The sequence below is a fragment of the Microplitis mediator genome, chromosome 7, assembly GCF_029852145.1.
Source record: "Microplitis mediator isolate UGA2020A chromosome 7, iyMicMedi2.1, whole genome shotgun sequence".
NCBI lineage: Eukaryota > Metazoa > Arthropoda > Insecta > Hymenoptera > Braconidae > Microplitis > Microplitis mediator.
Window position 1 is genome coordinate 25,188,381 of NC_079975.1, and position 12,390 is coordinate 25,200,770.

Genomic DNA, 12,390 nt, shown 5'->3' on the forward strand with positions numbered 1-12,390 from the left:
TTGATTGCTACAGTAAAACATAAGCACATATCGAGAGTGTATCTGTGGCGCTTCTAGAGTTTATGAATGCGCCGTCCGCAGTGTACCAGCAATTTTACTTCTCGAGTACTTTTAAAAATGAGCAATGCAGTCAGGAAAAAAATACTTTTGCGTATGCGATCGTTTGACGATTAGAAAAAATTACGTCTGTTACTATTGTTATTAAAGGATTTATTGTTAGTCGTTGTAGTACTGATGACCAATGCACGATCATAGACAATGATTTTTGAGTACGTATACTACTTTATTAGTTAATGAACTACAATGAGCTGTGATTGAAAAAAATATGAAATTTTTTAAACGTTTTATGTTTAAACAAAAATTTCTTTTAAAAATGTGAATCATTGATAACGTTAGAACTCTGAAGTATTATACAGAATGTGTAAGGTAAAAGCCATATATTTTTAAACATGCACGTACACGGATCGATAATTTTATTACATACTGGAAAAAAAAAATTATAATTTTCAAATTTATAAGGATATTTAAGTTAAATTGATATGTGTTTTTCATGACTAAATTTATTGATATTTAAACGAAAACATTAACTCATATATACTAGTCATATAGTATATATATATCTACTGGGTAGTTAAATATTAATTAACAGTGATTTAAAATTCGTTTAGTCATTTATAATTATACAAATAGAACTCATGTCTTACCAGATATATCTCATCTTGTTAACACAAGGTTGTATTGTATAGGTGTTGATATTCCTTATTAAACAAAAGGATTCAAAAGTATTAAAAAGGATTTGATTTTTAATCGTTTTGAATACTTTCTAATTCTTCAAATCCTTTTTAATACTATCTCTTATGGGCGTTTAACATGTGAAATCATTTTTAATACTTTTATTTAACAAGGGATTTTATTGTGCGAATTTGTTGCTCAAAAAAATATAAGAGATACTGGGGCACAACGGACCCCTTTAAAAATTTGCTAAAGAAAATTTTCTTCTCATCATCATATTTCTACGAGTTTGATATATTTATTTAGCATCACAGCGATACGAAATACTCAGGGTACGACAGACTCCCATAAAAATTTGAAAAAAAAAAAAAAAATTTTCATATTATTATTTCATGAGTTTGATCTATTTTCAAATTTCTCGACAGAAACAAATATGTTGTTCTTGAAAAAAAAATAGAATTATAAGTATGCAGTCATTAAAAATAAATAAGGTCTTTACAAATTTTTTTTGCGGTCTGGACTTTGTTTTTAAATGGAATAGGGATAGGGGGGGGGGGGGGTCTTAAACGGATTCTCTTTCTTGAAAAATATCAAAATTAATGACAAAAATTTTTTTTTTAAATCTTATAAATTTTGAAAAAGTATAAAGAAGGGAAAGTTAGCAGTTTATTGAATTCATTAAACTCCACGAATTTTGGTAAAAATAAAATATATATTGAAAATTTTATACTTTTCTATACTGGAAAGCTGTATAAATTTTTTTTTTTTTTCACTTTTCGGACAACAGGAATTTATTTATTTTTATTGAGAATCATATTAATGAAGTAACCCTATAACGCTTCTCGGCGTTTCCCCCACTTTGAATGAACATTGGGGCCAGTGCTGCCAGATGGTGCGGAATTTTTACACCCTCCTGCCTTTACACTCCATGCTATTTCACCACGGAAAGGGGTAAAAATATCGCACGATCTGGCAGCACTGATTGAGGCTGGCGAAGACGTGGAAGAAGAGGCCTTCCGACGGGACCCAACGTGACATCATCTAGCTTCTCCCACTCTTTCCCTTATTATATTACTTATTATTAACTGTCCATATTATACGATTAGTTGTCGGATTTAATAATGTTTATACGTTAAATAAATATTTGGTTCGATCTACTAACAAATAAAATATATATAATTGCCTTTCTTACATAAGACGTTTTTTTTCTCGAGCTCTCTATTTTTAATAAAAAATATATATTGACCATCATTGTGTATTTATCAGTTGACGAGCTATAAAATTCAGAAACAGCAAAAAAAATTTTGCTATAATTAAATTAATGAACAACTAAAATATGCAATGGCTAAGCCCTCATCTTACAACATAATTTTTTTTTAACGTATCCTATATAGTAGGGTGGCGCAAAAAAACCGACTATTTTTTTGTTTTCGATCTCGCGTGAAAATTTTTTGGTTTACGATTTTTTGAGATGCCTCTCCAAAAATCAGCTCGATAAAAAATTTTCAAGAGGTCACTCACGAATTTTGAAAATATCAAAAATAATCGAAATTCGGATTTTTATTTCTAAATTTTTTTCTTTCTCGTGGCAGCAATAGTTTATATTTGTAAAATCATGACTATGCTGAAAATTTCAGCCCAAAATTTAAATATTTGAACGGCACTCAAGAATTTTGAATATTAACTGATAATATGTAACTAATAGTTTGAATGAGTTTTTATATTTTTTTATAACTCAATTATTGTCACTTCACTTAAATATAACTTTTGCATAACCAAAAATATACAGGACAGTCTTAAACAATAAAATTTTGTAAGTTTTGAATAAGCGAAAAAACCTACAAATTGAATTAAAAAATAAAAAAGTATGTAAATAACTTGATATTTATATTTCTCGGGTTATATTTTCATTCATTGTCATGCAAATTGATGGTGAAAAAATCGAGAAGCTTTATTATTAATATTTAAGGGTCGCTCAAAAACGTCCAAAAGACAGCACTCGGAAACATTCAAAATTCTTGAGCGAGGTTTAAATATTCAAATTTTGGGCTGAAATTCTCAGCGTAGTCATGATTTCACAAATATAAACTATTGCTGCCACGAGAAAGAAAAAAATTTAGAAATAAAAATCCGAATTTCGATTATTTTTGATATTTTCAAAATTCGTGAGCGACCTCTTGAAAATTTTTTATCGAGCCGATTTTTGGAGAGGCTTCTCAAAACATCGTAAACCAAAAAATTTTCATGTGAAATCAAAAAAAAAAAAATAGTCGGTTTTTTTGCGCCACCCTACTATATAGTGTAGGTAAGTCGAAAAAACAACTGTTTTCCCGCGTACCCTAATATATGCATACATTTATCTTTTACAAATTCAGGTTTATGAAAATATTTCAGTAAAACCTATTAACGATTTATCCTCATTCAAACAGATGAAACTGCATTCGTGAAAGTTTTGAAAAATTTCGGCACTGTTTATTTAAATGGAAATATCAAAAATTTTTGAATTCTAAAATCTTCATTCATTTGTATATTATCGATAGTTGGAGTAACCTACAAGAGTTTTTATAATTTACTGTTTCTAGTTCAGTAGGAGAATAGTTTTCTTAATATTATTTTAAGTACACTTGCGACAGGTACTTAAATCTTATACCTGACACTGTCTAGAATCAGGCGCCAATAGTATTTTGTTCTAAGTGTTAAAATCTTATAACTAGCCATTCAAAGAATACTCAAATGATATATGGAGGCGTTCTCTAACCAATATTGACCAATAATAACCGTTTCCGATGTTCTCACCTTGTAAGTGTTCATTCTGCTTAAATAGACTGACTTTGCGAGCAGAGAACACAGTTCTTGTAGTGATCTTGTAGAGTTCGTTTCGAGAGTTAGTTTACTTGGACAGATTTTAAAATTAATTTGCGGTTTTTGGTATCGGGAAAAAATTAAAAATGTATTTTAATAATTTCACACCAAGATACAACCCTCAAATAAATCGTGGTCATCTACCTCGTTTCGAGCTTCAGCAACAGCAAAATCAGTGTTGCCGAAATATGTCACCCTCCCAGGAAATAAAGCAAGCTGTTACAGAAGGTAAGATCTTAATATTTTGTATAAATATTACGTATAACTTTTTAATACACTGTCGAAAATTCGCGGAGTGAATGATTTTTTAATTATTCACTCCCCTCGGAGTAAAATTCACTCCGCAGGGGAGTTTTCGCGGAGTGAATAATTTTTTATTATTATTATTATTATTATTTTTTATTATTATTTTTTATTTTATTATTTTTTTTAAATATTTTCCGTCAAGTTAATTTTTTCGTTACAATTTTTCTTTTTGAGTGGTCCATTTTTCCCCATATATCACATATCCACCTAAAGTATGATAAAAACATTGTAGTGGTCATAACTTGACGGGGAATAAAAAAAAAATTTGTTAACAATTTTTTGGGGAGAGGGCCTTCGTGCCCCAGAAAAAAAAAAAAATTTTTTTTATTTTTTGCAAAATTTCGATTGATTCTTCCGAACGAGATAGAATATAAACGAATTTGATGGTCAAAAGCCATAAGAAGAAAAAACCGGCTTAAGGGGGCCTTTGTGCCCCGGTCTCCCTTATATATTTTGATGTATGATAAAAATATATTTTTCGTATATATATACCGACTATTTTTTTTTTTTTCGATCTCGCATGAAAATTCGTTGGTTTACGATGTTTTGAGAAGCCTCTCCAAAAATCAGCTCGATAAAAAATTTTCAAGAGGTCACTCACGAATTTTGAAAATATCAAAAATAATCGAAATTCGGATTTTTATTTCTAAATTTTTTTCTTTCTCGTCGCAGCAATAGTTTATAATTGTGAAATCATGACTACGCTGAGAATTTCAGCCCAAAACTTAAATATTTAAACCTCGCTCAAGAATTTTGAATGTTTCCGAGTGCTGTCTTTTGGACGTTTTTGAGCGACCCTTAAATATTAATAATGAAGCTTCTCGATTTTTTCACCACTTTGCATGACAATGAATGAAAATATAACTCGAGAAATACAAATATCAAGTTATTTACATACTTTTCTATTTTTTAATTCAATTTGTAGGTTTTTTCGCTTATTCAAAACTTACCAAATTTTATTGTTTAAGACTGTCCTGTATATTTTTGGTTACGCAAAAGTCATATTTAAGTGAAATGACAATAATTGAGTTTTAAAAAAATATAAAAACTAATTCAAACTATTAGTTACATATTATCAGTTAATATTCAAAATTCTTGAGCGGCGTTTAAATATTTAAATTTTGGCCTGAAATTTTCAGCATAGACATGATTTTACAAATATAAACTATTGCTGCCACGAGAAAGAAAAAAATTTAGAATTAAAAATCCGAATTTCCGTCGTTTTTGATATTTTCAAAATTCGTGAGAAACCTCTTGAAAATTTTTCATCGAGCTGATTTTTGGAGAGGCTTCTCAAAACATCGTAAACCAACAAATTTTCATGCGAGATCGAAAAAAAAAAAATAATCGGTTTTTTTGCGCCACCCTACTAAACATATACGGGCCCGTATATGGTGAATATTATACTTTTTAACATGAAAAAAAATATATCAGAAAATATAGTTACATTGGCCACATATATTTTCTGATATTTATCATGTATTTCAACCATATATGTTATTTTTATATTATATAATATTTTATTAAACAAGTATCAGTAGTATGTAAGAACATATTTTTACAATCATTTTTTTTTTTTTTACACTGTAATTATAAAATAAATTGCGTAAAAATTACGTGCAAACAAATGATAAACAAATATGATAGTAATTTTTTTTTATTTTACAGAACAGAAGAATTCAAAACGTAACCGAACAACATATACCGAGGAGCAACTTTCCGAGCTACAAAGAATTTTCTGTGAGAACAATTACCCATGCCGTGAAGCAAGAATTGAGACAGGATTTAGATTAGGTCTCACAGAACAACAGGTAAGGAGAAATTTTTTTTTTCTCTTCTATTATTTGAAAATTAAATTTTTGTTATTTTAAGTCAACATTCGGATTGACTGTAAGAAAAAAAAATTAGTTTTTATTAGGAATGCCTAAATATCGATAAAATTTCAATAATTACACGGAAAAAAAAAAAAAATTAAATATAAATCCATGATTTATTTCAGTTTCAAACATTTGCAAAGTCTCGCTACTTCGAAACTGTAAAATATAAATTATTTCCGACATAGCAACTATTTCAATTTATATAATGAAACTTCTTTCTCAAAATATTGCATTATTATTGAACATTAAATTTTTTTTTTGCAATATTTTATATATGGGTATAATTTTATTCTATGACTGCAATATATAAAACTACATCGTTATATATCATTTTTACCGTTTCTTCTATAACTTATACATTTTTCAAATAAGAACAGATGAAGATAATGAGTGACTGACATTTTCAAGTTGCTTTTTAGCTAAAGATACATTAGAAACTATAAAATTTGGTATTCATAATTTTAATTACTTTATTACAAGGAGTAGTCTCAATTATTAAATTGTAAACTATAGTACTCGAAGGCCCGGTTTGCGCACTAAGAACTTTAATTTTTCCACTGCTCTCTTTTCCGTGTAGTTTGAATTTAAGCCGAGAAATTTATAAACAAACGTTCGAAATAAATTTTGGAAAATTTTTTCGAAAAAAATTAAGTTTTGGCTGGAGCTGGGAAAAAACAAAGACAAGTAAATTTGTTCTTTTAAGCCAAATGCAAAATATAATTTCGGTTATTTGTAATTAGTAATAAAATAGTGACCATCGATAGTAATAAAAATATTCATTAATCTTATTTTTTAAAATTATTAAATTTATAATTATTTTACAGGTCAAGGTTTGGTTTCAAAATTATCGAATGAAGGTGAAAAAAACTACCGAAAGTAAAGTCGATAAAATCGAGAAGAAAAATTTAAATCCTCCGAAGAATGGAAGAAATCAGTTACTTGCCGCTGAAGACGTTGATCGTAGGCGAATGAACCCTCTTGGATTAGGTTCAACTGTACATTACCATCATTCACCACCGAATCAAGATATGGGTTTTAAAAACGACGGTAACTACTGGACAAATGGTACCAACTACCAATCAGCATACAGCGGAAGTATGCAAAATGCTACCATTTATACTGAATCTTCTGACGCCCAAATGTATAATAACAACATTAATAATTATTATTCATCCGTCAATGGGTTCTATAATAATAATAATAATAATAATGATAATAATAATAATAATAATAATAATAATAATAATAATAATAATAATAATAATAATAATAATAACAATAATAATAATAATGATGATAATAATGATAATGATAATAATGATAATAATGATGATAATAATGATAATGATAATAATGATAATAATGATTATTATGGAAACTTTGATGAAGCCGCACATCATGACCGTCGAGAACACAATACTATCGATGCGGTTAATGACAGTGACGATGATCGCGATCTCTCGCAGAAACTCGTCAAAAAAATTCGTCTAGATCAACTTTCAGACTTTTACTCAAAAAACAGACCGATTGATTCCAACACCGATATCTATGAGTGCAATTGGTACAACGATTATATGGAATCCATTTAACTTCTGTAAATAATGGGATTTGATAGACGTAATTCTTACGTAAGGTTGATATTTTTGTGTAATGTTAAGTCATTAAGAAGAGATCAGGCAAATAATGATCCAGTGTTTAATTCATGGGCAATACGTATAAATACTTAGTGGATAAGTAGTGCATTACTGCCCAAGGAGTATGTCCAGTGTATGCTAATTTTCTCCACTCCGCGGCAACTTCGTTGTGCACAGCGGGATGAAAGTTGTCGCTTTCAACCCGAAGGGAAGAAAATTATAATTAAGTAAGTAGTGAGGATGTGAGATATGGATCTCAATTGAATCGCTAACTAATATTAAAATACTATAGATAATTTAGTATGTAGAATTTTATACTCTTTTAAATTACTTAGTTTACTATTTATATTAATTAGTTTTTGTTTCTGGAAACTTAATGTTTCAGTTCAGGAAACACCAACTATTTATCATTACTGGAATTGTAACTTTGATAAATTAAGTTATTTTTAATGCTATGACTAGCTTTTCTTTTTTTAATTACTTGATGCATATAAGTTAAGATTTTATACAAAAAATTGTGTATGTTATTTGAGAAGATAATTGTATGCAATAATTATAATATTTTATTTAAGATTGTAATCACTACGTCTGTATACTTAACAACAAAAATTATATGAAAAATATAAATAAATTTTTGTTAAGTAATTCCGTTTTTCACTGCAAACCATACTTTATATAGATCCCTAATTCTTAACTTTGATCCTCACTTACTCCTAACAACCATTTGTCCACAATTATACTGATAGTTATAATCATAGTAAATATTGATTTAAATCATGTTGAAAATTAAAATAAATAAAATAAGTTGTTATATTTAAAATCTTAATCTTAATATCTAATACAGGAACTAAACTCTCTGAGTATGAGATCATTAAAGATTGGGCGAATCTATTGCAAAAAAAATTTCCCAATTTAAAGATTTGAAACTTAGTATATATATAAACAGAGTTTGAAAACGATTCACTATCTAGTTTCTTTGAAAATAAATTTTTAAAACTGACATGTTCCAAGTTCTTATACACAGACTTTTATGTGGCTGACAAGTTTCCGCCATGACTTATTCTATTTTTTTTATTATGAATCTCCCAAGTTTAATAAATAAAAAACTTGATTATTTTTGGAATCTGATAACATTTTAATAATTTAGTGTTACCGGTGTAGTTATTTAAATAATTTAAGTTAAACTATATTTTATAATCTCGGCCATCGACGAGGTTAGAAATAAATTTTTCCCGCTTTAATTTGAATGTCGATGTTTGAGAAGTTGAAACGCGCTGCTGCCACGTCTTTTTATAAAACTGTATATGAGTCAAAAATAACGTGTTCATTTTATTACTTTTTTTCATTAAATAAGAAATAATTGTAAATTTATAAATTCGTTATGTTATTATAAATTAAAATATTTAATTTTTATAACTATTAGGAGAATTTAATAAACGAAAAAATTCAAATATTACTTTGACTCTCTAGTTTCGCTTGAACCAAAAGTTGGAAATCCAATAAGTCGACGGTCACTTTCTGCGAGAAAGTTGGCGGTAACTTCTAGCAGGTTAAGTTGCAAAAGCTAGAGTTGTTGACAACTTGTCGTCAAGTTGGTCGCAAACTACCTTAATAGCACAGTTTGCTTTAACAAAAGTTTACTTACAAAAGTTTTCTCGAATTTTTCGTCGAATTTCCGTCAACTTCGGACTTTTCCGCTTTTGACAATAATTTATATACAACTTGCTACACAATTTGATGAAAATTCACTACCCGAATTAAAATGCAAATTCACTTAAAAAGTTGACTAGAAAAAATTTTTCGTCAATTTTCAGGCCAAGTTTTGCTGTTAAATTGTCTGCACATCCGGGCAGCAAATTTCAGGCAATTTCAATGTCAAATTACTGTCAATTTCAATGCAAAGTGGCTATTAGGGTACTGAATACCAACTTTTTGACGAGCAACTCGTGCTATCAGGGCTTATATCAAGACTTATGTAGACAAGACACTATTTAACAGTTGATTATAAAAGAATATATATTCATTTAAATGTTAAAACTGAATGTCAAATAAAATCCGCATTTGCATTTAAATGTAGTGACCATATTTATTTATTTTTTTTTTTAAAAAAATGTATATTATTCAATATTGTTTTATTTAAAAATTTAAAATATCATTGTAACAAATATACGTATTCTGAAATATTTTTCTGTGAGTAATGAATTTGAAAATTCGTCAAAGATATTTTCTAAAGAATCATAAAATATTAACAATAAAAATTGTTGACGAATATTGAAATATGGATATTTTAACGAAATTAGTATAGACTAAACCGAGAATAGACAATTTGAAAATAGCAAAAAAATTACTATCGAAAAATCTGTTTTGGCGCCAGAGTAATTCAATAAGAGGATTCTAAAGGACATAAGATTAAAGAACATAAATCACTCGATAGTGAACATGTGCCATTGTCATTGATCTGTGTGTTGCAACCCGCTGCTAATTCACATTTAGACTCGACAATCGGCGCCGAGTATTACAACATACTTTAAGTTTTAAGACGTCAGCTAAAAGAAACTTAAGCTGCAGTCTACAGTAATTAGACAATTGCAGACGTCGCCTCATTGTATAGACCTTTACGTACATTTATAATTTTGGCGACAAAATTTTGAACCCAGATGCACTCAGTTCCTGATAGACACTACCCATGTAAATAATTTTTATAAATAAATTAATAGTTAATAATAAACAATATATATTATAAGCATAAATGCAATAATACATTAAAAAAAGAAATATTCATGTTCACATTTCAAAAACTGAAGATGACGTCCGAGTTCTGACTCAGAAAAAACTAATTTTTTAAAACTACTTACTATACTAATTGTTAGCTTCACTTTTCATAAATTATCTCATGACTTCATTGCTACAGTAAAACATGAGCACATATCGAGATTGCATCTGTGGCGCTACTTGGGTTTATGATGGCGCCGTCCGCGGTGTACCAGCAATTTTACTTCTCGAGTACTTTTAAAAATGAGCAATGCAGTCAGGTAAAAAATACTTTTGCGTATGCGATCGTTTGACGATTACAAAAAATTACGTCTGTTACTATTGTTATTAAAGGATTTATTGTTAGTCGTTGTAGTACTGATAACCAATGTACAATCATAGACAATGATCTTTGAGTACGTATACTACTTTATTAGTTAATGAACTACAATGAGCTGTGATTGAAAAAAATATGAAATTTTTTCAACGTTTTATGTTTAAAAAAAAATTTCTTTTAAAAATGTGAATCATTGATAACGTTAGAACTCTGAAGTATTATACAGAATGTGTAAGGTAAAAGCCATATATTTTAAACATGCACGTACACGGATCGATAATTTTATTACATACTGGAAAAAAAAATTATAATTTTCAATTTTATAAGGATATTTAAGTTAAATTATTTGTGTTTTTCATGACTAAATTTATTGATATTTGAACGAAAACATTAACTCATATATACTAGTCATGTAGTATATATATATATATATATATACTGGGTAGTTAAATATTAATTAATAGTGATTTAAAATTCGTTTAGTCATTTATAATTATACAAATAGAACTAATGTCTTACCAGATATATCTCACCTTGTTAACACAAGGTTGTATTGAATAGGTGTTGAATCTTTTATTGTGCGAATTTGTTGATCAAAAAAATATAAAGGATACTGGGGCACAACGGACCCCTTTAAAAATTTGCTAAAGAAAATTTTCTTCTCATCATCATATTTCTACGAGTTTGATATATTAATTTAGCATCACAGCGATACGAAATACTCAGGGTACGACAGACCCCCATAAACAATTGAATAAAAAAAAAGTGTGTGTGTCAGCTCCGACGCACGATTGGAGTTTACTCCTTCAGATCGACTGTCTAAATAAGCACAGAAAGGGCTTACTAGTCTAAGAAAAAGATTCATACCATATCAAATGGTAAATAAACGAATCAATCAGTTAGCCCGCAGAGCTTAACCAAGTTACACATCATCGGATAGAGAATATAATAAGAATTAATTTTATTATTTATAAAGACCAATTTGATGTATTAAATTACTAAGAAAACATCAAAATGTAAAAAAAAAATTTCCGGTCAAGCAGTAGCAAATGTGTCCGTAACCCGTAAACACAAATACTCGAGTAAAAAGCCATTATTTGGATTACTTTTTTTTTAAAAGATTATTTTAAGGCCGAAGAAGAAGTGTGTCATAAATTGGCCATCGAATTCGGCCCCGTTAATTATAATTATTAAAAAGAACTTAACTAATTTTGTATATCTATATATGTTTTTTACAAATAAGTTCGTCACACCGCAGTCGTGCCTGCGCGAAAAAATACATCTGACTATTTTTCGGAGCGAAATTTGAATTTCTAGTGTAATAGAAAGGAAAGAAACAATTGTCTTTGAAACTTTTATCGTACACTTTTCTTATTCGTGCAAATGAGCATTAAGAGTCGTGCACTTTTGGATTTACCAAACTTTTTTTAATCTATTTTAGTCTACCCTAGTAGAAACGTAATCAAGTATCTGGCCAGTAACTGGCTAGTTTAACTAGACTTAAGCTAGGAACTGGCTAGTATAATATCCAGTAACTGTCTAGTAACTGGCCAGTTTTACTAGATAGCAAATAAAACATGGCGACTCTTGTTGATCTTGAGGTTATTGAGTTTAAATATTGATTTTATTACAATTAAAAATTATAATAATAACAACAACAACAAAAATAATAATAATAATAATAATAATAATATACGGAAAAGTTATAAAATTTATTTATTAATTTATTATATTATATTTTTAAATATAAAACGAGAAACATTCATAACATAAAACAATAAAAATGATATTTATTTTTTTCAAATGATACACTGCATTTATTTAGAAATGTTTTTGCACACATTGGCAAATCTGGGATAACTCCTCGTAAAATTTTTAATAATTCGTCCAG

General features: G+C 28.5%; 1 protein-coding gene across 1 annotated transcript; it reads left to right on the forward strand.

Moving 5' to 3' along the window:
• Positions 1-3,621: 3,621 nt before the first annotated feature.
• LOC130671983 (homeobox protein Hox-B3-like) lies at positions 3,622-7,504 on the forward strand. Its single transcript, XM_057476163.1, has 4 exons — positions 3,622-3,822; positions 5,569-5,711; positions 6,602-6,960; positions 7,393-7,504. The coding sequence occupies exons 1-4, from the start codon at positions 3,681-3,683 to the stop codon at positions 7,502-7,504; spliced, it is 756 nt and encodes a 251-aa protein (XP_057332146.1). The 5' UTR covers positions 3,622-3,680.
• Positions 7,505-12,390: the final 4,886 nt, after the last annotated feature.

Coding starts and splice junctions, on each gene's coding strand:
- LOC130671983 (XM_057476163.1), top strand. CDS start 3,681: ATGTATTTTAATAATTTCACACCAAGATACAACCCTCAAATAAATCGT. Junction 5,712..6,601: donor TAGGTCTCACAGAACAACAG/GTAAGGAGAAAT, acceptor ATTATTTTACAG/GTCAAGGTTTGGTTTCAAAA. Junction 6,961..7,392: donor TATTATTCATCCGTCAATGG/GTTCTATAATAA, acceptor GGGATTTGATAG/ACGTAATTCTTACGTAAGGT.